At 35.1% G+C, this 23,466-nt stretch overlaps 1 protein-coding gene across 3 annotated transcripts in view; it reads right to left on the reverse strand.

The window, feature by feature from the left end:
* The window catches only part of RELCH (RAB11 binding and LisH domain, coiled-coil and HEAT repeat containing), a 90,105-nt gene continuing 66,639 nt past the window's right edge, over positions 1 to 23,466 (reverse strand). The window contains exons 21-30 of one of the 3 annotated variants that reach the window (XR_013999625.1): positions 20,326 to 20,432; positions 19,293 to 19,392; positions 14,507 to 14,589; positions 13,917 to 13,999; positions 13,652 to 13,715; positions 12,064 to 12,202; positions 9,191 to 9,307; positions 4,568 to 4,656; positions 2,672 to 2,742; positions 1 to 1,701 (exon numbers count right to left, since the gene is read on the reverse strand). Coding sequence is in view for 2 of the 3 variants with exons in the window: in XM_081148753.1 (XP_081004879.1) it covers positions 1,581 to 1,701; positions 2,672 to 2,742; positions 4,568 to 4,656; positions 9,191 to 9,307; positions 12,064 to 12,202; positions 13,652 to 13,715; positions 13,917 to 13,999; positions 19,293 to 19,392; positions 20,326 to 20,432 (891 nt within the window). In the remaining variant the exon portion in view is untranslated. The remainder of the gene's footprint in view (positions 1,702 to 2,671; positions 2,743 to 4,567; positions 4,657 to 9,190; positions 9,308 to 12,063; positions 12,203 to 13,651; positions 13,716 to 13,916; positions 14,000 to 14,506; positions 14,590 to 19,292; positions 19,393 to 20,325; positions 20,433 to 23,466) is intronic. The other 2 variants (XM_081148753.1, XM_081148752.1) reach the window with 2 other exon arrangements.

Genomic DNA, 23,466 nt, shown 5'->3' on the forward strand with positions numbered 1-23,466 from the left:
AAGTATGCAAAAACATTTTATTTATAGATCAACATTTTTGACATGAAAGGTAGCCACTTTCAATTTCTCAGGAATGCCTAGAATCCAACAGTTTTCAGAAAGACTAGTTTGTTAACAATCATTCCACCATAGGAAAAAGAATTTCAGAATGAATATTAAAATGGCTTTGCTTACAGCAACTGATTTTATAAGGTAGAATGTGAGATAAGGTAGCTTTCTCAGGAAGTGAATGTCATCCAACTACGTTCCAAGTGTACGAAACCAGTTTATACAACAAACATGAGACTCACCTATGTGCATCGACTGTGCTCAAACAAGAATTCTTTATTAAAATATTCATTTTTCAAAAAAGCCTCACATTAACCCCTCAAACCAATCACCCCCCTTCTATGCCCAGTACAACTCTTTTCTACTTCAAGTTGCATTACTTTATAGACAACTGTCAAATTCCAGGGGACCTGTACACTGACTTAGACTCTATGTAATATACATCAAACACAGGAACGGTCACTGACTTTAAGGGACAAGGGGTTAACTAACCAATAATAATTTAGCCAATGACATTTTAGTTGAGAGGGAAAAGGGCAGCTCCCAAATGTCCTTAACTTACAGGTACTTTTCTGTAACACAGAGATTGAAAAGATAATCTGTAAAACTAAAATCATTAGAAAATATCTTAAATAAAATGTTTTACATAAGTGTTAAATTTCAGATTCAAACCACATTTTCTTCTGTATTTCAATTTGGGGAAAATTTTCACAATTATTAGCTCTTCTTACTTACATTTATTTTAAATATTTAAATCTACTACACAGCAGTTTGTAAATTCACCTTGGCTGCCACTCCCCAAGTTTATGTGCTGTCTTTCCTCAGGTAAGTCCATTATATGCATGTAGTGCTGGGGAGGTTTAAATAGCACTTAAAGAATATTCAGGAGAGCTCTGAAATGTTGAGAGTTTCATTATTATCTATGTACTGCAGGATTTGTAATTCAGATTCATCACAGCAGTATAAATACTGTGTGAATGGAATGCACACGGTTCCCACAGACACACAAACTGAAGTCCAAAAGGCACAGAGTAATGCTGGTGGCTCTTTCTAGTCAGTTAAGAAACAATAAAAAGTCTGCATTATTCTTTCATAATTTAAATACTTAAGTAATCTCCACTTTTATTACTTTATAACAATGACTTCAAATTTACATTATTTTAAGTACCATTGTAATAGCTTAGTGTATAATACAGATATTTGCTAATATCCCATCCAAAAATTAAAAAAACAAAACAAAACAAAAAAGCTCTTCACTATATATATAAAAAATATTCTGAAAGACAAGAACGTAGAAGAGGGACTTACTTGGTACAGACTATTGACTCGCTTTCCTATCACCACAGTTATAACTCCAAAATTAACAAATATACAGCAATAATCGAAAGCAGTGCAAATATCTTTGGAGGTTAGGATGAAATTATAATTCAAGAACATAAAACAAAGAAAGAAAAAAAGGCAAGTACTTCAAGTACAAGGAACCAGTATGTTTGAGGTCCATCATAGTGTCTACTGGGGCGTCCTTCTTGTTTTCATTTCTTCCTCTGAAACACATTGGCCAACATGGCACCTGATGTTGTCAACTGGCCCATTTTGTTCAAAAACTTGGTCTTTGTATCTTCACTCACTAAACTTGCAGCAATTGACATTGAGCTAAAGAAGAAAGTTTAAAATTCAGGTAAAGCAATTAAAAATTACAATATTTAATTTTAAGTTTTTCATTTCTTCAGTAAATGTACTGTGAACTGGTATCGCAAAAGGGAAACTGGTATTTATGGGGAGGAGTTTTTATGTACCATCCTGGGTCAGGCGCTTTCGCGTCCATGCTTTATAAAAAAGGAAGCAGTGTTGTGTAGTGGTTAGGAGCACATCGGGAAGGAGACTGAGTCTTGGCTCTGTCACTTACCAGCTGTGTGACCCTGCTGGGTAAGTTACTATTACCTAACTCACTGGGCTATTTGTGTGTGTGTGTGTGTGTACCTATCCTGATAGGATGAAACACTTATTCCTTGCGGTCAGCTTTACAAAGGAAACCCCTTTGAGCTTTCCATGTAACTGAGTCCATTTAAGGTCAACTGCTCAAGGTTACTTCAGCAAGAGCTAAGAGGATGCACAGTCTACTTGTAAATTATTTCCTCTCCTCAATGCCCAACTTCACTCATTCACATCTATGCTTGTATTTTAATTTCACTAGATCTCTGAATTCTAATTAGTTTGGTTAGAAGCATGTGACTAGAATATTCACAGATTTACAATCCTTTATGCAGTGAGTCCAGTTACAGCTTACAAACTCCTGTCACAAATTTCTAAGAGACTATTTTGACCAGTGACTCCCAAATCCAACACACATAATCCCTTTGGAAGCTTTTAAACATACAGATCTCTAGGCTGAATGAGCCTGTTGAGAGGAGGGCACAGAGAATGGGGATAGAGATCTGAATTTTAAATTCCCCAGAAAATCCTGATGCAGATGGGTTGTGGACTAGCATTTAAGAACTGCTACTTTAAAGAATGTTTTGTTTTTCAAATAAATGACTACAATATAAAACACCATTACCACATGCAGAAAATTTAGAGAAATTAAGGTTAACATGAAGTCTTAAAAAAGGAATGCATGTCTTACCCTTGAGGCTCTTGGACGGTCTTATTCTCTACTTTTTGTTCACATTCTTTTATCATGGAACTTAAAATAACCTGATTAAAAAAATAACTTTAGTGAAATATAGTTGACATAGTGAAATGCTATGGTTAATCTAAAGTTTTTAACAGTCCTATAAGCTTATGTGTTAATTAAAAATTTAAAGTTTTGACAGTTACTTTGTTAAAGGGATTCACTTTAGATTGCCAGATCAGGTGTGGAAAGAGAGTGAAAAGGTCTCAATCACATTAACTTAGTAAGTCATTGTGATTTTCACAAACCTCCCTTCTAAATCTGATTCCCAGTCTCCCTTAGTTTCCCCCATCTCATGTTAAAAGTAAAATGTGTATACATCTATACACTTAGCACACACACATACCATGGCCACGCACATATCTTCCCAGGAAAAGCTATTCTAGCCCATATATCTTTGCTTTCTCCAGGTTGCAAAAAGCAAGGTGCTCTATTTTAATGTTTACAGCAGAGACCAGTATAGGTCTGTGGCTACTATAGTTTGGGACACTACATTGGGCGTCTAAAAATTCACATCCTTTTTGCAGGGAGACTAAGTGATGGAAAGGGTGAGGGGGTCTAGCAGCCACACCAGAAAAAAGTGGCATTCCTGAATATTCTTGGCCTATGTTTGGGTACAAAGGTCACTAAACAACAAATATTTGCCACCTACTATGTGCCAGGCACTTTTTTAAACATAGAGAACAGCAAATGAAACAGACAACATTCCCTCCTTGTGAAGAGTTTGTGTTCCTATGTTCTGGACAATAAACACAAAGGAACAGGTAAATTAGATCGTATATTAGAAGGTGATAAGGGCTTTGGAGTACTAGACGGCCAAGAAGAATGTTACAATTTACATGAAAAAGCTAAGGGTCATGAACAGTCCTCGAAACAGGCCACAATGCAATGCTGCACTTGCCCTACTAGATTTCAGGACTTTTTAACAAGGCCACTGTATGAAGACTATATATCAGTTTCAATAACGTTCTCCAATAACAGACACATAAAACCATAACAAGATAGTATTTTATATCCAACAAATGAACAAGTCTTAAGAATACCAAGTGTTGACGGAGATATGGATGAAAGGGTACGGATTCCTATCTAGCCCTATCAGTCTGAAAAGTGTCCTTTCCCGTTGATCCCCAAGGATCTTAGGGCCAGCAGCCCTGGGGTCGGGCGGCGAAAGTGCATGTGGTACACCAAGAGGCAGTGTGCACGCTCACGGAAGCGCACGCGGTACACCGACAGGCAGTGTGCACGCTCACGGAAGCGCACGCGGTACACCAACAGGCAGTGTGCACGCTCACGCAGTGGGTAGACTGAGCGGGGGAAGGGATCGGGGGAGGGGTGAAGGAGAGCTTTGCCTTTGTTTTGTTCTGCTTCCTCTAAGAGGGGAGAGTTGACCATGATTACAGATTAAAGAAAAGCTACAGGAAGACAGGCTGAAGACAGAGAATAAGAACCGAATGATACACGGGGTTTTGGAGGAAACAGGAAAACAAATAGTTATGAGGAAAAGGAGACAGAAAATAGACATCTTCTCAGGAAGTTGATGGTCGGAGATAACACTGTCTAGCATCTTACAGAGGAAAAGCATTTCACCTACATTGTCTTATTAGATCCTGATTATACTCAAACAGGAGAGATTGTTACCCACACTTTAGAGAATGAAAAAGGCTCAAACGTGTTAGAGGGGTTGCTCAGGATCTCACAACTAGTAAATAAACCTATAAAATGACATTGAACTAGATTTAAAAAAATTAAGTGCAGCATATCATAATCATGTCTCACATAAAAAGGAATAACAGTCTGTACAGGAGGTTTGAAAACATGTGCACGTGCCACTGACAGCACTGTAGTTACCTCATGCTCTGGGGAAAGATGTTCCATGTCAGTGCGTAAACATCTGAGACCAGGTAAAAAGTGATTAACCATTAAATCTTCCGAAATGACTTGAGACAACATAGTTAAGGGAATTAAAAACAACACAAAACTAGTATGTCCAACAGCACAGCAGAATGAAATAAAAGCAGCAGCTCTGAAATAACGCCGATGGCACGCAGGTCACCCAGGGTAAACCGGCTTCCTCGAGGACGATTCTCCTTTGTTGAGTCAGTTACTCATCGAGAGTCATTTGCTTTTATCCCCGCAAATCTCTCTGCCTATGGTTCTCATTACCGTAGCGTTACACAATTATGCTACGTAAGCACGAAATAATGAATGTGAAAATTAAATCATGTAATTTAATGGGATGTTTACATGAGTAGAGTGAGTATAGGAAGTAAAACTGGCCCTGGCCAGTGTTCTTCAGTTGGTTGGAGCGTCGGCCCATGCGCTGAAGGAAGGTTGCAGGTTCGATCCCTGGTCGGGGTGCATATGGGAGGCAACCAATTGATGTTTCCCTCCCTCCCTCCCTCTCGCTCTAGAATCAATGAAAAAACATATCCTCGGTGAGGATTAAAAAAAAGAAAGAAAACTGATGTTTCCATGACAACTAAATTGAAAGTTTTAGAAAAAATGGATGAAGGCCAATTGCTTAAAACATTGCTTTTTAATTATGTATGTATGCGACAACTGTAAAAGATTAGTAAAAAAAATATAAAACTAGAATAATTCTATAACCAGTGTCAGAAAGATTTCTTGATCTTTTTTAAAAAAAGACTTAACCTGAAAATCATAGATGTGGTTTTTTGTCTAAGAAAGATATTTTTCTAATCAGGAATCACACAAATGAAATGCCTCAGTCTTACATCAAAGGATTGGTAAGAGCCTGGCCAGTGTGGCTCAGTAGTTGAGCGTCAACCCATGAACCAAGAGGTCACAGGTTCAATTCCCCAGTCAGGGCACACGCCTGGCTTGCCAGCTCAATGCCCAGCAGGGGGCGTGCAGGAGGCATATGATAGGTATTTCTCTCACATTGATGTTTCTATCTCTCTATCCCTTTCCCTTCCTCTCTCTCTCTAAAATCAATTTAAAAGAAGAAAAAGATTGGTAAAAGAAAATATATTTATGCATTCCAAGTTAAAATAAGTTATCTTAGGTATATAACATTCTCTTGATTCCTTGCTTTAGCCATCCTATTAAACTGATCTACTACTGGTCCTAATTGAATTGGGTAAGAGAGCTTTTACTGTAATATTAGTACTAGTTATATTTCCTGGTCGCCTTTGAGTTTTAGTTGATTATTTTGACATTCAAAGGAATCAAGAAAGCAGATGCATTTTTCAAGAAAACAATTCACCTTCCTTATCTACCTCAGTTCTGATATACCCTCACCTTATCACAGTTGTCAGGCATTTAACAAGTTCTTTTTAATATTATACCATATTAAAAGTGAAAAATGCCAGAAAACGAGTTCCCTTATAAAGATGAGTAAATTAGTCTTTTTAGAAAGAAAAATAACGAATTTAAGTAAAAAAATCAGTATATCATACAATTAGGCCTTAAAAATACAGTTACAAATAAAATGTGTTTATAAATAAGGTTCCTCTTACATATAAACCAAACCCTACAGACATAAAGAGGGCTGCAACCTAATGGTCATGTAGTCTTATTTTCTAGATATGGGGAAAGTACCACCAAGAAGGAACTGTGAATGACCTTTGGATTAGTCATTAAGACTCTGATCTAGAAATATGTGCATGGATCGAGGAGCTGAAGATGGCCTTGTTTGGAGGTAAGAGGGAATTCACTCTTCTCTGCTTTTTCTACTCTGTTTGGTTCTATCTTTTCTCCATGGAACCAAACAATCTTTCTTAAGGGCTGAAGGCTCAGAGGTCATTTAGTCCTATCTCACATTAGGAATCACCTCTATCTACCTCGTCTTGTGAATGCTGGTTACAAGGCCCCTGACTGCTAACAATGACTGGACATTCAGTTTCCTAAGAGAGATCCTTGCATTTTTAGATAGCTCCATGAGAAAATCTTTCTAATACACAAAATCGGCCTCTCTGTGGCCTCTGCTTGTATTAGTTCTGCATCTCAGTTACAGTGTGCCTAAACTTTCTGCTCTAATAACAACCTTTAAAATACTTTTTAAATTATCTTTTCGTCCCCAAGCCATCTCTTCTCCAGGTTAAACATTTCTAAATTTCTTCAAAAAAATTTAAAATATGATTTCTTGACTTACTGCCATGCTGAATGTTAAACATTACAGTTATTCTATGTCCTATTTAAATATCATGTCAGTGTTGAGAGGAATACACCAGAGTATTCTTGCCAATGCTGCTCAGAATGGAACGGAACTCAGAATGCAATGGAGCAGCAGAACAGATTCGGACAATGTGACTCTATTAGTGGCCACACCATCCTGTTGACACAAGTACAAGCTCTGACTCATGCAGAACTAACATTTTTAGTACTTGAACAGGGTCTATTGTGAAGTTGGTTCTTCCCGGTACTGCACTGATGTAAAGACTTTTTAATGTATTTACTCTAGTAACATTCTCTGCATACTTAAGCCCACAATAATATTCCTTCTATGCAGACTTCCCTTCTATGCAGCCTTCTACGCTCGTTAGAAGCCACTGCCTTGCCCATTGATCTTCTGACTTTCCCATTTTCCTTGAGGCATATCGCTTTATAAACTCTCTGCTACTTCAGAATATACATGACTTATCACTTCAGTTTTTCAACGTCTACTTTTACAAAGTCTAGGGAACAGGTGTGAACATTCCAGTGTTTTCTTTTTTTGAAATGCAAACTCTGACATGCCATTATTACTTTCATGTAAGGGTCCTGTCACTTCTCCATTACTGAAGAGTTCTTCCCTGCTAATTCAGAATATCGCTTCCTCTTTTTGCTTCCTCTATGTTTAATAAGCTGAAAATGCCAACAAGATAAATCAAGAATGATAGTAAGTTCTCCTTTTAGTGGAATCAAACTTCTAGAAGATGGACTAATGGAGAGTTAAGGCACAAAATTATCAAATATGGTATCTCTGCCCACTTTATAATCCATATTATAAAAAAACGGTTTACACCAACCAGATGAATAGTTTGTAGTAGAGTCCCAAAATAAAATGCTCTCAACCATGCATCCAACCTCAAGTTTTAACATTTCCAAAAGTACAAACAGCTCCTCAACAAACAGCTCTAAGCTTCTACTTTCTCCATTTGACTTACTCTGAACAAAACTAACCTCCCACTGGAACACTCCAGTTAAGGACCCAGTGCCAGCAAGTTTCAGGGGCATTTTGGAACATATCTGTCTCATTTGAAAGTATCTGTTCACTTTACTTATTACTTCAATCTGGTATATAACAATATGACACTCAATGTACAGTCGATGTATATAGAATTATACACCTGAAACCTATATAACTTTATTAACCAATGTCACCCCAATAAATTCAATACAAAAATAAAATAAAAAATAGTAAGAACAATGTGAAACCATAAATTTTAATCCTAAAACTCTTCCTTTGTTCTTTACTTTCCCCTATGAATCGCTAAAAACTTCTCTCTACTGTCACTTCTTTCCTGTTATAATCAAACTCTGACTATGGTGTCCAGCATGTACTTTTATATTTGTTTCAGTATCCAGCTTGTCACTCCTTTTTTGACCTCTTAGTTCCCCTTTCTTGAACTCACCTGCCTTTCAATGGGAGAGCCTAGAAACTGGAGTTCATTTGGCGCACTATTATCTTTACTTCCTTCTTAGTTTTATTTTACTAGGCCTAAAGAGTAAAGAAAACATTTAAGAGGATAGCTAAAGTTCTTTGTTCTAGTCACAGTTTTGCTTTTTAATTATAAAAAACAGAAGTGACTAATGTAAGCTTTATTTTAATCATTTATAAAATGCAGTGGTTGATATGGATTAAATGATCTGAGCTTTCCTCCACTTCTGCCTTCACTGAAGATGATCAGTCATACTGGCACTGTACTTTTAGAGAGGAAGAGAGGAGGGGGGCAGGGGGGGGAGAGAGAGAGAGCAAGAGAGAGACATTAATCAGTTGCTCCCCGACCAGGGATTAAACCCACAATCCAGGTATGTGCCCTGGCCGGGAATCGAACCCACCACCTTTTTGGTGTATGGGACAATGCTCTAGCCAACTGAGCCACACCGGCAGGGTACACTGTACTTTTTCAATGAGTGACCTCTCTCAGGAGGTATTCACTGTATTCCACTGGATACGGATGGTTCAACATTCACTGAAAAATCCAAACCCAAGGACACATACAGGCTTCCTTTTGATTAACAGAAGCCTCAGCTATAATTCATCTCTTGATCAGTTATACAGCAGATTAACATAAATAAAAATTAGTCAGTGTTTTTAAAACTACATAAGCACAGAGGACTTAAAATTATCTTGTAAAATTATGAGAGGGCTAGAATAAGGAGTGGGGAAAGTCAAATCAAATTTTTAATTTTCTGCAATCCTTATGTGAGTTGAAGAAAAAAATTCAACTTCTTAACCTTTAACAACAGAGGTGGTTCACTGTAAGATTGGTTATATAAACATAGATACGCATTATTCAAGGATACAACAACAGGAAAGTGCACTGTAGGCTTCAAAAAGATGGGTAGCAATGTCCAGTCTTTTGGAATCCACAATTTGTAAGTTGTTCACCAAGGCTAACTTATGCAAATGTGGTATAACAACTGAAAAATAGAAAAGGAAATTATTACATTTTTTATCCCAAACGTGCACACACAACACTCAGACATCTTAAAAAATAATTTTTCATTTTAATTTATAAAATTTCATTTTAATTCTAGATGATTTTCAAAAGATTATCCACATCCTATGCTTGCTTTCTCTTACTAGGAAAGAAAGCGTATTTTTCAGAATAGAGTGATCTGAGAATTGGGAGAAACAGACTATAGCACTGTCATTATGACCTAATTAAGAGGATGTATACAGGTTGTTTGGGCTCGTTGTAATTCAATTTCCCAATTTGAAAAACAAAAAATAAATAAACAAATGTAAACAACATACTTTTTGTACTGTTATTTTTACAAATAACTTTCTTTATAAGAATCAGGTATTTCCATTGCTAGTAAACAAAAGATAAATAAAGTATATGTAGTCTTTTTCAACATCAAATTATTTCACACCTTTATAAAATTACTATTTGTTCTAGTTTCTCAAATTCTTAGCAAAGACCAATGTCAAACAGCACTGATAGTTGAGTGTTTTAAGTTACTCAGTGGGCTCAGTATCTTATATCTCAATGAATAATATGAAATTTCAAAAATATAGTCAACCTACTGCTAAAATAAAAGTGATGGCCCAAGAAACAATTCAGTAGCAGTGAATTCTCCTACTGCCTAAGACTGTCTTCTAAATATATACCATTTCCCACTAAAACTAGGATTCCTTGGAGAAATGGCTCCAGGGTAGGGTCTGTGATTATCAAACTGTTGGTCACATGGCCCCTTGTTGATCACAAGTCTCTGCTTGGTTGGGGAACCCGAAACATCATTCATAAGCACGCACTCTGACCAACTACAGTGACTTCTTTCATGTTCACATTGAGTTTGTGTCTATTAAAGCCACACTCTCCTCCTAGAAAAACTTCCTGCTTCCTCAATAAACAGATACTATAAACACAACTTTTATGCTTAACTTAGTAAATGGCAAAAAAACCCCCACAAAAAATTAGGATAACAAAAGCCATTTCTAGGAGACTTTTTGACTTGTGAAAATTAGTTAACTACATAATTCAGAGGAGCTCTAAACAAATTTTAGGAAACAAAAACTCCAAACAATCATGATTTCCCAGTGAAATCATTTAAACTCCAATTCATTCACTGGCATGCTGAGACAAGTTAATGAACAGAGCCACCAAACTGGTGGCTCCTAAGATATTCTCTCTCAAAGATTCTCTAGTTCATTTCTGCCCAAACCTTTTAAGACTCATCTTCCTTGCACTTCTTTATCTATTGCTACATGGCCTCTTTATTCCTTCTGCTCTTTCTCTGACCAACTACCCAGGTAATTCTTCCTGAATGTTCTCCTTGGAAACTCAACAACCACACTGCACACTATCCTCTTAACCTGTTTAACTAGAAATCAAATCTACAGAAGTTACTTTAAATCCTAGTCTAGAGCCAGTTAAGAGTTATAACTAAGAATCTTCCTAAATCACAGAAGGGAGACAGAATTAACTCCAGAATTCAACATTTCATTATATGTGCATTGTCCCGGGCTGCGACATCTGTACCGATTGTGTTTCTGTAGCTCAGTAAGTGTTCATGACCTCAGCAGACCTTTTGGACACTACAGTTCAAATCCTGATTTCCTGTTGATGACTCTTAAAAATACCAGGCTGGATACGCAATAACCAGCCTGTGGGAGAATCCAATTTTGTACTAGAAAGAAAACTGACTTATGAAGCCAAACTTGTGGTCCTCCTTAGAGCATGTCAAATTGCTAAGAATAAAAGGGCTAAAGTATAGCAGTGATAACTGACATGCGTTTGGAGTATAATTACTGGAAGCCTGATGCCACCCAAAGAAACTGCCATAAAGGTTGAGGCCCACAGTAAAGAGATACTATAGAAACACAAGAATATGTTTTAGCAGATAACCCTGCAGGTCATTCAATAGATCAACAAGCTGTGAATTAAAACAAAATAATATGTCATAGCCTTGGCTGGTTTGGCTCAGTGGTTAGTGTCAGTCATGGACTGAAGGGTCCCGGGTTTGATTCTGGCCAAGGGCACATACCTCGCTCAGTTGCAGGCTCCATCCCAGCAACCAAGGGGCCCATGTGGGAGGCAACCAATCGATGTGTCTTTCTCAGACTGATGTGTCTCTTTTACATCAATGTTTCCCCCTCCCTCCCTCCCTCCCTCCCTCCCTCCCTCCCTCCCTCCCTCCCTCCCTCCCTCCCTCCCTCCCCCCTCCCCCCTCCTCTCTCTTTCCCTTCCATCTCTCTGAAAAGCAATGGAAAAAATATCCTCAGGTGAGGATTAAAAAGAAGAAGAAAAAAGAAAGAAAAAAAGAATCCCAAAATAATAACTGAATGCCATGCTAAGTGGAAGAAATGCATATTCTTCATAATATATCTAGAAACACAAAAATTTCTTTAAAAATAAGAATTAAATAATAAGCTCTAAATATAAGGCAGCACAGTATTTTGAAATTAACAGTTTTAAGAAATATTTTTAAAATAACTTGAAATTGTTTGAGTTATTTCCATATGTGTTACAGCAGTCAGTGTACAGTATAAGAAACCATCCAGTAATAGTAATACTGAGCAATTCACAATAACCAACTTGTTTCACTTTCAGCTTTCAGTACACGAAAGACAAAGTGGAGAAAGGCTTTAATACATGACAAGTACTCAGAGAAGCCTCTGGCTTTGATCCGACATTACAATTCAGGAAAAAAGGTACAAAGATGCAACTTACACTCATCTCGGAACCTTGGTTCTGCGTTAGGCCCAACTCTCCCAAATGTTTTTATGATCTCTATATGCAAAGAATATTGGTCTTGATACTGAGGATCTTCCAGGAAAGAAGCCAACTGCATTTTCACTCTTTCCAGCAACTTAAAAGTGGATATTGTACAGTCATTTTATAGAACATTAAAATTGAGCAGAGTTGTTAAAGAGACAGATACACATTAAACATGGCTTCCAGCATTGGAGTTAAATGTTTTATATCAACATGGTAGCAAAAATTTGAAATTAAGCACTTAGTTTTTTGACTCAGAAAAGGTTTTACCTTTTAATGCTTAATTCCTCATTTTTTGTTTTAGGAAATAAAAAAATAGTACCTGAAAACTTAAAACAAATAAAAAGACCCCACTATATTTAGGGAAAAAAAGAGATAAATAGTATTTTGTATCTAAATTATAATTCTTAAAACAAATCACAGTATAAGTTACCCAATTATTCACCTTCCGAAAGCTATGAGTCACTAATGACTTACATCTTACTCACATTTCCCTAAAAGACATTTTTATTTTAGGATTTAAGAACATGTTGAAATTTGGCCAAAACTGCAAGCTTGGCAGAATGATGTACTTTTTTTTTTTTTATGTTGCTTCACCAATGAAATATATAAGTGAAGAATGGAAAACATTTTTTCCATAACCAACAAAGTTATTTAATTTTTGTTATAAAACAATCTACATGACAAAGGAATTTTACAAAACAGTGTTTCTTTTTTGGGGAAGTGTCTATTAGATGAAAAATCTTGTTTTACATTTAAGTGGTTAAGTAATATGTCCACAAATAATTTATCTTCTATAGGGTTTTTCATTTGTATAAAGACATGTCCAATTTCATAATAATGGATGAAATTTTGATACTAATTTTGAGAAGTGTCTTACAGTTAATATGGCAGATAAAAGTTAACAAACTTGAAATTAAAACATAAGTTTCTAGTTCAAAACGAAATGTTGGGGATGCGGCTTTGGTAGTGTGTAGCAGACGTGGCAGAGCAGTGTCCCAGTGAGGTGTGAGGCAGTGAGGTACCAGTCCATTCGATGACTTGCAGCGTGACATCAATGACACAGTCAGGAGAATACGTGTGCCCTCCAGCCTCCATTTGTGACCAGCCTCCATTTGTGACACCAAGATAGGTTTGTGTTCCTAAAGTTATCTGACAAAGTAGTCTTCAAAACTGTACAAACTGGCAATCAGGAATTTATGTACACTGTCCAGAAGTCTAGTGGATAATAGGCGGCTTTGGAACTAGATATGGTTTGAAGGATTACTCAAAACTGCAGTACCCAGCTAGGCTTAAAATAGAACATCTGAGAGTCGGCTTATACTTAATTTTCTAATTGAGAAGAAAAACTAGAGATTTTCTTAGGATACAATAATATACTCTGGGCAGACTATTATGTTTTCAAATACTGAGGTCCTCTTCTGGCCACAAGTAAGAAATAAAATGAAAGGTATGATGCTCCCTGCCCTCACCACCAGGTACATGTACAATAATCTGTTATCACCTCAACAATACACAGATAGAAATAAATTTCATTTCCTACCTCTCTTTGAATAACCGTTTCCATAATAGTGCCAAAGGCTGGAATTGTGGCAATCCTGACAGAGCTGTTAGAATTGAAAGAGAAAGAAACTGAAGCTTTCTTTGATATGAATAACTATTATTAAAATGTATATCAAAGTAAGTACAGTGTAAATATACTGTATTAAGTCTCTAGCAATGACAAATTAAAATTTTAAAAGGCAGACCAAGAAGAATGCTCAAAAAGGCAGACAGGATAACTTAAGGTCGCAGTCTGTGAAACTCACAATTCAGGATCACTGGACAAGGTAACAAGGGCCGGAGCAACCCGCTTGTCAACTAACGCTTCACTCATGCCTCGTAGAGTCAGCTGTAAACCAGTCAACATGCAATAAAAAATGGTTTGGTAAACTGGAATGAGAACTGGGTTAGCTGTGACTGAGGATGGGCAGGCAGACTGATTGGCCTTTCTTGGTTTAGTCACCCATTCGAGACATTAAAATGTTAAGCCTTTGGTTCATGCCACTATACTTACTGGTAACAACGTATTAGTGAGATTAGCAGAGCATCCCTTCTTGGCTTGGAAGAAATAGTCCATCAGCATGTTTTAAGTTTTGGAAATGTTTATTGAGAACTAATACTACTAATATATATATATTTAAATATATGGCCTCCAAATTAAGCTTACTGTGAAGGTTGATCTAAAGATGCATAAATATCTTGAGTATGATAAAGTTTAAAATCAAAAAGCATACTCCAATATTATTATTTTAAAGAGATAAACATATTCGTCAATGAATTTAAAAGCTGATGGTTACTTCTTGACAGGCGCGCTTTGAAAGGGATGCTGAATGTAAAAGGCAGGGACCACACTTACATTTCAGGGTCACTGGAGAGAGTAATGAGAGCAGGAACCACCCTCTGAGCTACCAGAGTTTCATTCACCCCCTTCACCAACAGCTGAGTGGGCGGCGCAGGGGGTATTCACAGGTGATGCATGTTAAGAGCAAACACAATGCCACGGGAGGAAGAAAGGAATAACCAAGAGAAAGAGAGAAAACACAAAAGCAAAAACAAAATTAGAAGCTAAGCAAATACTGCTACTGGAGCTTTATAAAGGCAGAGTGCGCTCAGGAGGAAAATAAAGCTTAAATAGCCTGTCAGTCCACAAGAACAGAGTTTGTCCAATTCAATGGCAGTTTGTACTTTTGGTCAGTCTATGCAATTTCAATGTTCAATTAAGATGCAATTTAAAGAAAGCTTCACTTAAAAAAAAAAAGCTAAAAGGAAGACACATACTGGATTCTATGGTTAAAATTCTTTAAGTAAATCTGGTGTGATTTTATTATGACCAACAAGGTACAAACTGGACTGTTTTCAAACAAAACTCAAATGGCTAGTAGCCACCACTAAATCGCTTCTGACTGTTCTATAGCAAGTAAATTTAAAATTCACATAGGAAAATCCCCAACTTTTTACATCACATAGTTTTCTCTTTTGAGGTAGAGAGAGATATAATATAGCCTAGTGGAAAGTATGACATGTGGGAGTAAGATCTGGGTTCAGACTCTAGCTCTCCACTTATTAACCATGTGGCTTTAGGAACATTATTACTTAATCTCTTGAAACTCAAGTTTTCTCATCTGAAAATGGTGATACTGTCAATCTAATTTAAAGGATAGTTATGCTAATAATTACACATAATATACTTAAACATTGTGCCTGACAAAGACTAAACATTCAAGAAACATGAGTTTAATTATTATGAGTACTCCAAGGATATATGATTTGTGATATATTAGGAAAAAATTAAAAAAAAATTTATTGTATGGTGAAAGATGGAAACTAGACTTTTGGTGGTGAGCATGATGTAGTACATAAGATGTCAATTTATAATATTGCATACCTGAACTTATATAATGTTATACACCAATGTTACTGAAATTAAAAATATATTATAAAAACAAAAATTTCCTGATTGGTTCAAGTAGCTAACATTTACAAAGAGTTCTTTGATATTTCTCTAAAAGCTCAAGTAAATAAAAAAGTATATACAATGAGCACAGACTCATCTCTATAATCTAATCATAAAATAAATCATTTAGCCACCAACCCTATATAATAGAACAAGAGGGCAATATTGAGAAGTATGCATCTTGTTTTTAGAAAAATTACTGAATTTTACGACTTTAATAGAGAAGGGCAATATCCTAATCCTAAATTCTCAAATTCAGAATGTAAACACAAAGTAATGCTAAATGCTAATCAATCTGTTCTCTTGTAAGAGAGAACCAGTCCTCTTGGAAGATAAAAGATGCCATGGAATTTTCAGTTACAAAAGCCCAACACCGTGTGCATATGTTAACACATTTCTCCTACACAACACATCAGAGGGAGCGGAGCTCACTTTATGTGAAGATTCTTAATTTTACAATCTGTTACCATTTAACAACTGATTCACTTTAGAATTTACTTCAACATTCTCAAATAATTTTTATAAAAATACCACGGATAATTAGGCAGGAATAAAATGACATGAGAACTTTTTTATTTACTACTAGTATCAAACATTAATGATATCAGGTACAAAGAAATAGGAAAAAGAAGTTTAAATACTGTTAAATAAAACCCTTATCTCTGTATCATTTTATAAATTAGCTTAGATCTGAATCAGTTAAGTGTACCTTGAAATGTGTTACCTTATGCCACCCAAAAAACATTAATAAAAAAAGAGGATAATCTAGGGACAAGTTAATTTTTCACTACTTTGGGTTTTTTTAAGGCTAATTTCTTTGCTAAGTTAGACTATCAGACAACAAAATTTAAAGCTATCAATTATTACACACTTTACATACAATATCTCATTTGATCTTCAAACCTGATGAGGTAAGTACAAGTATTATCAGTGTTTCAAACAGATGAAGAAATGAGCCTTAAAGAAGTTAAGTAACTTGGTCCAGGGTTTTAGAAGTGAAGCTAGAAAATGGAGCCCATCACACCTGTCTAAAGCCCATGCTCTCTGTGAGCTCTTACGTGCTTAATTTCCTTATGATCGACATAAGAAACTATTACATGAAGTTCTTTCTGCATCTTTTGGGAAACTCATTATGTCACACTGGGAGACACATGATAAAGTCACCTTATAAATCAATTTCAATAAGAATTCGCTACTTCAGAGAGTAACGTACTGCCTGCTACTAACAATGAAAACACACAACTGACTGGGTTTCCCCTTTTTGTCCTTCGTCTGAAAACTCAGAGATAAATTTAGTGTTTATTTTCACTGAGGTATCTCATATTATGTTCCTGGTATAGCATTTCTTGCTTTCTTCTCAATAGTTTCTGGTCTTACATTAAATTTTTTATTTTATTTTAGGTGTCCTGTTTTTATGTTTTTAATTTAAAATTAACTTATTTTTTTGGGTGGGGGGGAAGCAGGCATAACTATAAATTATATACTATTAGTATCAAAGCAAATATTATAAATATACTTATTACTTTAATATAATTTTGTTTAAAATAAGGGTCATTGACAAAAAAGTAACTAATTCTTCCTGATGGTTTTTACTAGCATGCTCAGTGAAAACTTATCATAAATAAATTTGAAAAAATGCTGAAATAAGTCTCTCAAATTAGACTCAGAAGCTCATAATCAACCTGAGAAAACACTGAAAGCTGCTTAAGCATAGGCATAGTTTCTAGACCAGCACTGACAGCAAACATAGAAACCAAAACCTGACAAAAGCCACATACGAGAAATAAGGTGAAAAAAAAATTCAAAAACAAATAAAAAGGGAGGGTGCTTCATTTTATTTATTTAAATTATTTCCACTTATATGAGTTGCTTTACCAGTGTATACATACAATTTAGAAACAAATGGTTTAAAAGCAATAGTTTTTATAGTCCTAGAATAAAATCCTATGAAGAGAGTATATTTAAAGAAATAGCTCTTCATTTAAAAGGATGCTTTTTTCTTTTGGGAGGAGGAAGGGGTTAAAGAGAGACTTTTTTCTTCCAGGGTAATTACTCTTTTTCAGCATACTGAATAATCAAAAATTATTTACACCAGAAGGAACTTATATTAGACATCAAACTGAATTTCTAATTTGGCATTCACCTTGACAAAGAACACTTGACTACAGTTTTATGGACAGGGAATTTTCAACTTCCAGATAACAACGAAATTTTATTTAAATTCCACAAATCTAATTTACATATTTAAAAGTTTCAGAAAGTATATATTTTAAATATATCAGAGCTCTATCCTTCAATTGCAATTTATCTTAAATTGTGGGAAAATTCCAATTTTTGTGTGAATAAATATCCAATTTTTCTTGTGGAAATAAATTAAGATATTTTAAGAATCACATGCATATTTGGGACACTTTAGTTTGGATAAATATGTTCCCTAAACTACTATATTATTTTGTGAAGTAACAGCATAAATTAAAAAAAAATGATAATAACAGTTAACATTTATTAAGCTCTTATTATGTGCCAGACACTGTTTTAAAGGCTTTATAAGTATTCTTTTAAAAAAATGTTTTTATTTATTTTAGAGAGAGAGAAAGGGAGAGGGAGAGAGAGCAACATTGTTCATCAGCTCCCTCCTGCATGCCCCCTACTGGGGACTGAGCCCAAAACCTGGGCATCTGCCCTGACCAGAACTTGAATTGGCGACCTTTTGGACAACACTCAACCAACTGAGCCACACTGGCCAGGGTCTTTTTTGTTTTTTTTTTTAATTAAATATGTCTTTATTTTACAGAGAGAGAATGGAAGAGGGGGAGAGAAAAATAAGTATTAATTCTTAATATTAACAAAAATCCTTTGGGATGGGTATTTATTATCATCTTCACTTTGTAGATGAGGAAACTGAGGCAAGAGATGTTTGAACTTGCCACTAAGTGGCAGAGACAGTCAATGAACCCAGGTAGTCTGGCTCTATGGCAAGACTCAATAGCAATAAGAAATACTCTACACCAATTTTAGTGCTCAATTACCAGTTCTAGAAATATATATATATTTCTAAGCAATGACCTAATTTCCTCTATGATGGGTACAAAAAACAGGTATTTCAGTTTTCACAGTTAACTTGGGTAGGTGGCGATTTAAGAAAATCTAGTTAAATCATATGAGCAGTCTATTCTCTCTTATAAATCTATGCGCTGATAATCTACAGGGATGCTATTCCTGATATGATATGTGAGGGAATAGTGAAGTAGAAGTAATCAATAAAATAAATATTTCCATAATGGCAACAATTGATTTTTTAATGCTATTCATGAATACAACTATATTTTGTAACTTTAAAAGTATCTGATATTGCTTTAGTTTATTTTTGTAGGCATATACCTCAGTAAATAGAAAAGTATAGTTGGAAAGATTTACATAGCATGGAAATTAATATAAGATTTAAAAGAAAACCTGAGAAATGGAACTGAGAATAACATCCAAGGAACCATCAAGGCTAGAAAACATTCTTAAAAATGTCAAAGCTAAATTTCTGCCCCATCACACAGTACACAACTAGACACTATTCAATACCATAAAATACGCAGCAACATAATATGCGAAGCCTTTTTTTAAAAAAACATTCCCTTCTCCCTCTTCCAGAGAAAATGATTATAATCTGAACCAACAGAAGCATTTGTTTACATACCTCAAACATTCTAGCAGCAGTACACCTCACAAGTGCTGAAGTATGGACAACACCATACCATAAAACCGTTAACAATAACTCATGGTAGGCTGGATTTGCACTGAAAGAAAAAGAAAATCAGTGTTAAAAGTGAGAGCCACAGTGCCTTATGGGTGTACTGAAAAGGACTATACTTATAAGGAATATTAATAATAAAATATTGGTAAAACACAGAATTACTTTGTATAGTTTAATGTGTTACATCTAAGATTCTTTAAAAAAGGAAGACACCCTATAAAACTACAAACTTTCAGCATACTCAAAAATTATACTTTTAGCTTCTCTAAGCTAAAATTATGATAGGAACTTCAATTCTTTAATAGCATAAAAGTGAAAATTATTTAAAAAAAAGAAAAAGAAAATTTACTTATGAGATAAGAAAGAGCACCGACTAAGAGTCTGATGGGTAATTTACAGCCTCAGTGGATCTAATTTCTGTATCTATCAAAAATGGAGAAGCAATACCTGTCCTATCTAGGTTACATAGTTAGTTGTAGGATCAAATAACATCAACTCAAATCATCTATATGGAAGAGTACGCTGTGTGGGAAGCCCATCACAATGCAAGATAATATTATTAATAAATGCACAAGCCTGCTCTCAGCGAAGACTGGATGAACACTGCTTTAGCAACAGATGATGTGACTATGAGTGGGGCTAGGCAACCAAACGGAACAGAAACAGGAGCCTCATGACTTGGCTTTCACTTGGGGTTCCTTTCTCAGTTCTGGGAAAACTAATTTTTCTTTAAATCTTTATTTGACTTTACTTCTCTGAAGACTTTAAAGAAAATATAAGTCTGTGTCCTTTATTATAATGTATTGATTACAAAATATTATAAGAACATATAAATAAGCAAAACAAAACCCCAAAAGTCTCTAAACCAAAAGATATGGTGTGTATGTCAATCTTTTTAGACTAAAAATATGTACTCTATAAATCCAATATAAAAACTTTACATGGCTTTTAAAAAACTACAAGCTATTATTTTTACCCCAGTTCCACAAAAGAAGCCTTCAGGCTATCAAGAGGTGCATGAGATAATGAAAGCAGGGTCATTACATCTTCCAGGAACCCAACTAACAGCTTTCGGTCTTCTTCCTGCAGAGGGAAAGACTGAGGATGAATTCCCAAGCAATCAAGTACAATTAAAACCATAATTTCCTACCCATCATTAGAAAATTTACCAAAGAAGGGGAAAATATCCTACTTGGGAAGCATTTTAATTAAAGGTATTTATTAAGTATATCTACAATCACAATGATATGAGGACAAAGACCACCTTAATTCCTAGATTTAGACCTGTGCTGTCCAATATAGTAGCCATGTACCACATGTGATTATTTATATTTAAATTAAAAATTAAGTAAAATAAAAGATTCAGTTTCTTAGTTGCACTAGCTACAATTCAAATGCTTGATGGCTACCTGTGGCTGGCTAGCAGCTACCTTATTGGACAGCTCAGATATAGACTATTTCCATCATTGCAGAAAGTTTTATTAGTCTGAGTTTAGAACGTAAAAAGGTATATTCTCTCATTAAAATTTATTTTACCAATTTTAGTTCCCATTAATTTTAGCTCTAAATACTTAAATACAAACTACTAAACAGTTACCCCCCTAACAGCAGAAATTGATTTGCAAGAAATTATTATAGTTGCAACATCTTATGGTGAGAAACTGCATACTTGCTGAAATATAGACAACTGTGTTCTTACAAGAAACAGCTATACCTTGATTAAAAAATAATCTCTATTTTTTACTCTTTCTTTAATGAATCATTATTTTAATAACCAGAAAATATTTTTCTTTTTTCTTATATATCACTGTATTAAAGAAATATGTTTTTAAAAAGCAAGTCTGCTAAATTAGGAAAGTTAAAAAATAAAAACATCATATGTTAAACTAACCTGAATCTGAAAGGAAGGGAATCTGACATTTTCTATCAGAAAATATATAATAAATTAGAGTCAATTTTTTGTCATTAGGGATACAAGTTTTTTGTCCTTAGGTCAACAATAAATCGTTTCCATGAGAAAAATTGGATTACCACCTACTGTATTTTTCCTACATAGCCAGACACATTTAGAATGAGTGAAAGAATTGACAAAAGTAATGAGCATGAATAAAGGATGGGTATAATAGTTTTAGATCATGACAGTCTACTCAGTGAGAAGCTCAGACACTGACAAATCAGCATCAGAACATCAAAACAGTAGTCACCCATTTTTAGTTGCCTACTATGTCAAGCAAAGAGGATACAAAAATTTGTTAAACTGAAAATCTGAAAAAACTTACGTGTGAAATAAAAGCTATAAACTACAATTCTAAATGAGCACGGATTTTTTAAATTTGAAATTTACTACAATCCTATTTTTCATTTTTGAAATCTAAAGAAAAGAAATACTGCTTATGTAATTTGATTCAAAAGTAGTTTTTGTTTACCAAAGCAAACAGAGTAGAGATTTACTCTAACAGAAAATTTTGTTTAGTAAGAAAAATATTAACTGCTGGTATGTGCTTCCTAAAACAAGTAACACTGGCAATCTATGATAGCTACCTCAATTCACATTTTTTACCAAACTAAAAAGTTATCTTTTTTAGATATTTGGACTTCATATAGTGACTCAGAAGACATACCCTTATTCATTTATTCAATAAACCTACTGAGGGCCTACTATGACGCAAACCTTGTATTTGGTACTTGATTATGCTTTAAAATACTATTTGTCGTCAAAATCAACATACAAACTTGCAAGGGTTAAACAAGAGAGAGAAAAATATTGAGATCACACTTATTACTGTGCTGGAACAGTTTCCAAAATTAAAGAGAGAGGAGAATGCATACTATTGTGCCTGGCACGTGCTCAGACTTAATCTCCATGAATTTAAGAACAAGAGAGACCATGTTAGGAGGTGGTCTAAGAACTAGCATAGAAAAGTTGAAAAGAATACTTGCTACTTTAACAGGGTTGGGGCTTCTACTGCAAGGTATTGTGTGATACTGCAGAACTATATTTTAATATTGTAAGATGGTTCAAACTCGCTTTGTCAGAAGAGTGTAATAAATATGAATTGCTGTATTTTGAATTCAAAGGGCAAAATAAATGTCATACAAAAATGAGAGAAAATTCAGGAAAAAGACTTTCCTTTTTGATTCTCACACTCTAACTTCCAAAAATGCTTTTATCCTGAGTCAATATTTTCACTGTACTGGTGGAACTGGCCTCACACTTAAAAATGACTGATATGCCTTAGTACGCATCCTGTTATTAACTTAAACCAATGGTAAGTCGTCTGTTATATTGGTGACCACCAAGGAACCACACCTCCTGATTCACGTCCTTGTTTAGTTCTCTCCTCTTAAATCTGGGTTGGGACTGTACTTGCTTCAACCAACAGAATATAGTAGTAGTGATGTGCTAATTCTAGGTGTAAGCCTTAATTTAGCAGATTCTGCTTTTGCCTTTTTGGGAGTCCTGAGTCACCCATGCAATAAGTCTGGCCCTGCTGTCCCAGGGGCCCCGTGAAGAGAAAGAGGCCCTAAGATTACATGGAGGCTGATCAGCCATCCTAACTGACCCCTGACAACCAACCAGTTGAATGCAGTAGCATGAGTGACCGCCAGCAGGACAGCAGAAGAGACACCTAGCTGAGCAAAGCCCACGATCAAATAAATGGGTTAGAATAAGCTATTATGTTTTGGGATAACTTATTATGCAGTAATAGTTAAGAAAAATAAAGAATGATTTAAAAAGCACTTTTCTAAAAATGATGCAAGTATAGTATTCTACAGCATTTTGGTGTTCACTTCACCTAACACATGTGCTTTCTTTGTTGTTTATGAAAAATTCTCATGAAACACAAGGAAACTGCTAAATAAGTGCAATCTAACGCTTCTAGCCAAGTATCAAGAACTATACCATCTGTAAATTTGTTCATTCATTGGAGATTTTACTGAGACTTATTATTCAAATACAATCTCCACTATAAATAATTAATTGAATAAAATGAATAAATAAACTTTGTTTTCTTTTATGGGTAACATTTTCACTTATACACACATTAAAAAGACATAATGTTAGGTACCTTTCTAAATAGGAAGTACTTCTACATTTTCCAGAAAAGGATTTTTC

Source organism: Miniopterus schreibersii (genome assembly GCF_964146895.1).
Source record: "Miniopterus schreibersii genome assembly, chromosome: 10".
In the NCBI taxonomy this organism is placed as follows: Eukaryota; Metazoa; Chordata; class Mammalia; order Chiroptera; family Miniopteridae; genus Miniopterus; species Miniopterus schreibersii.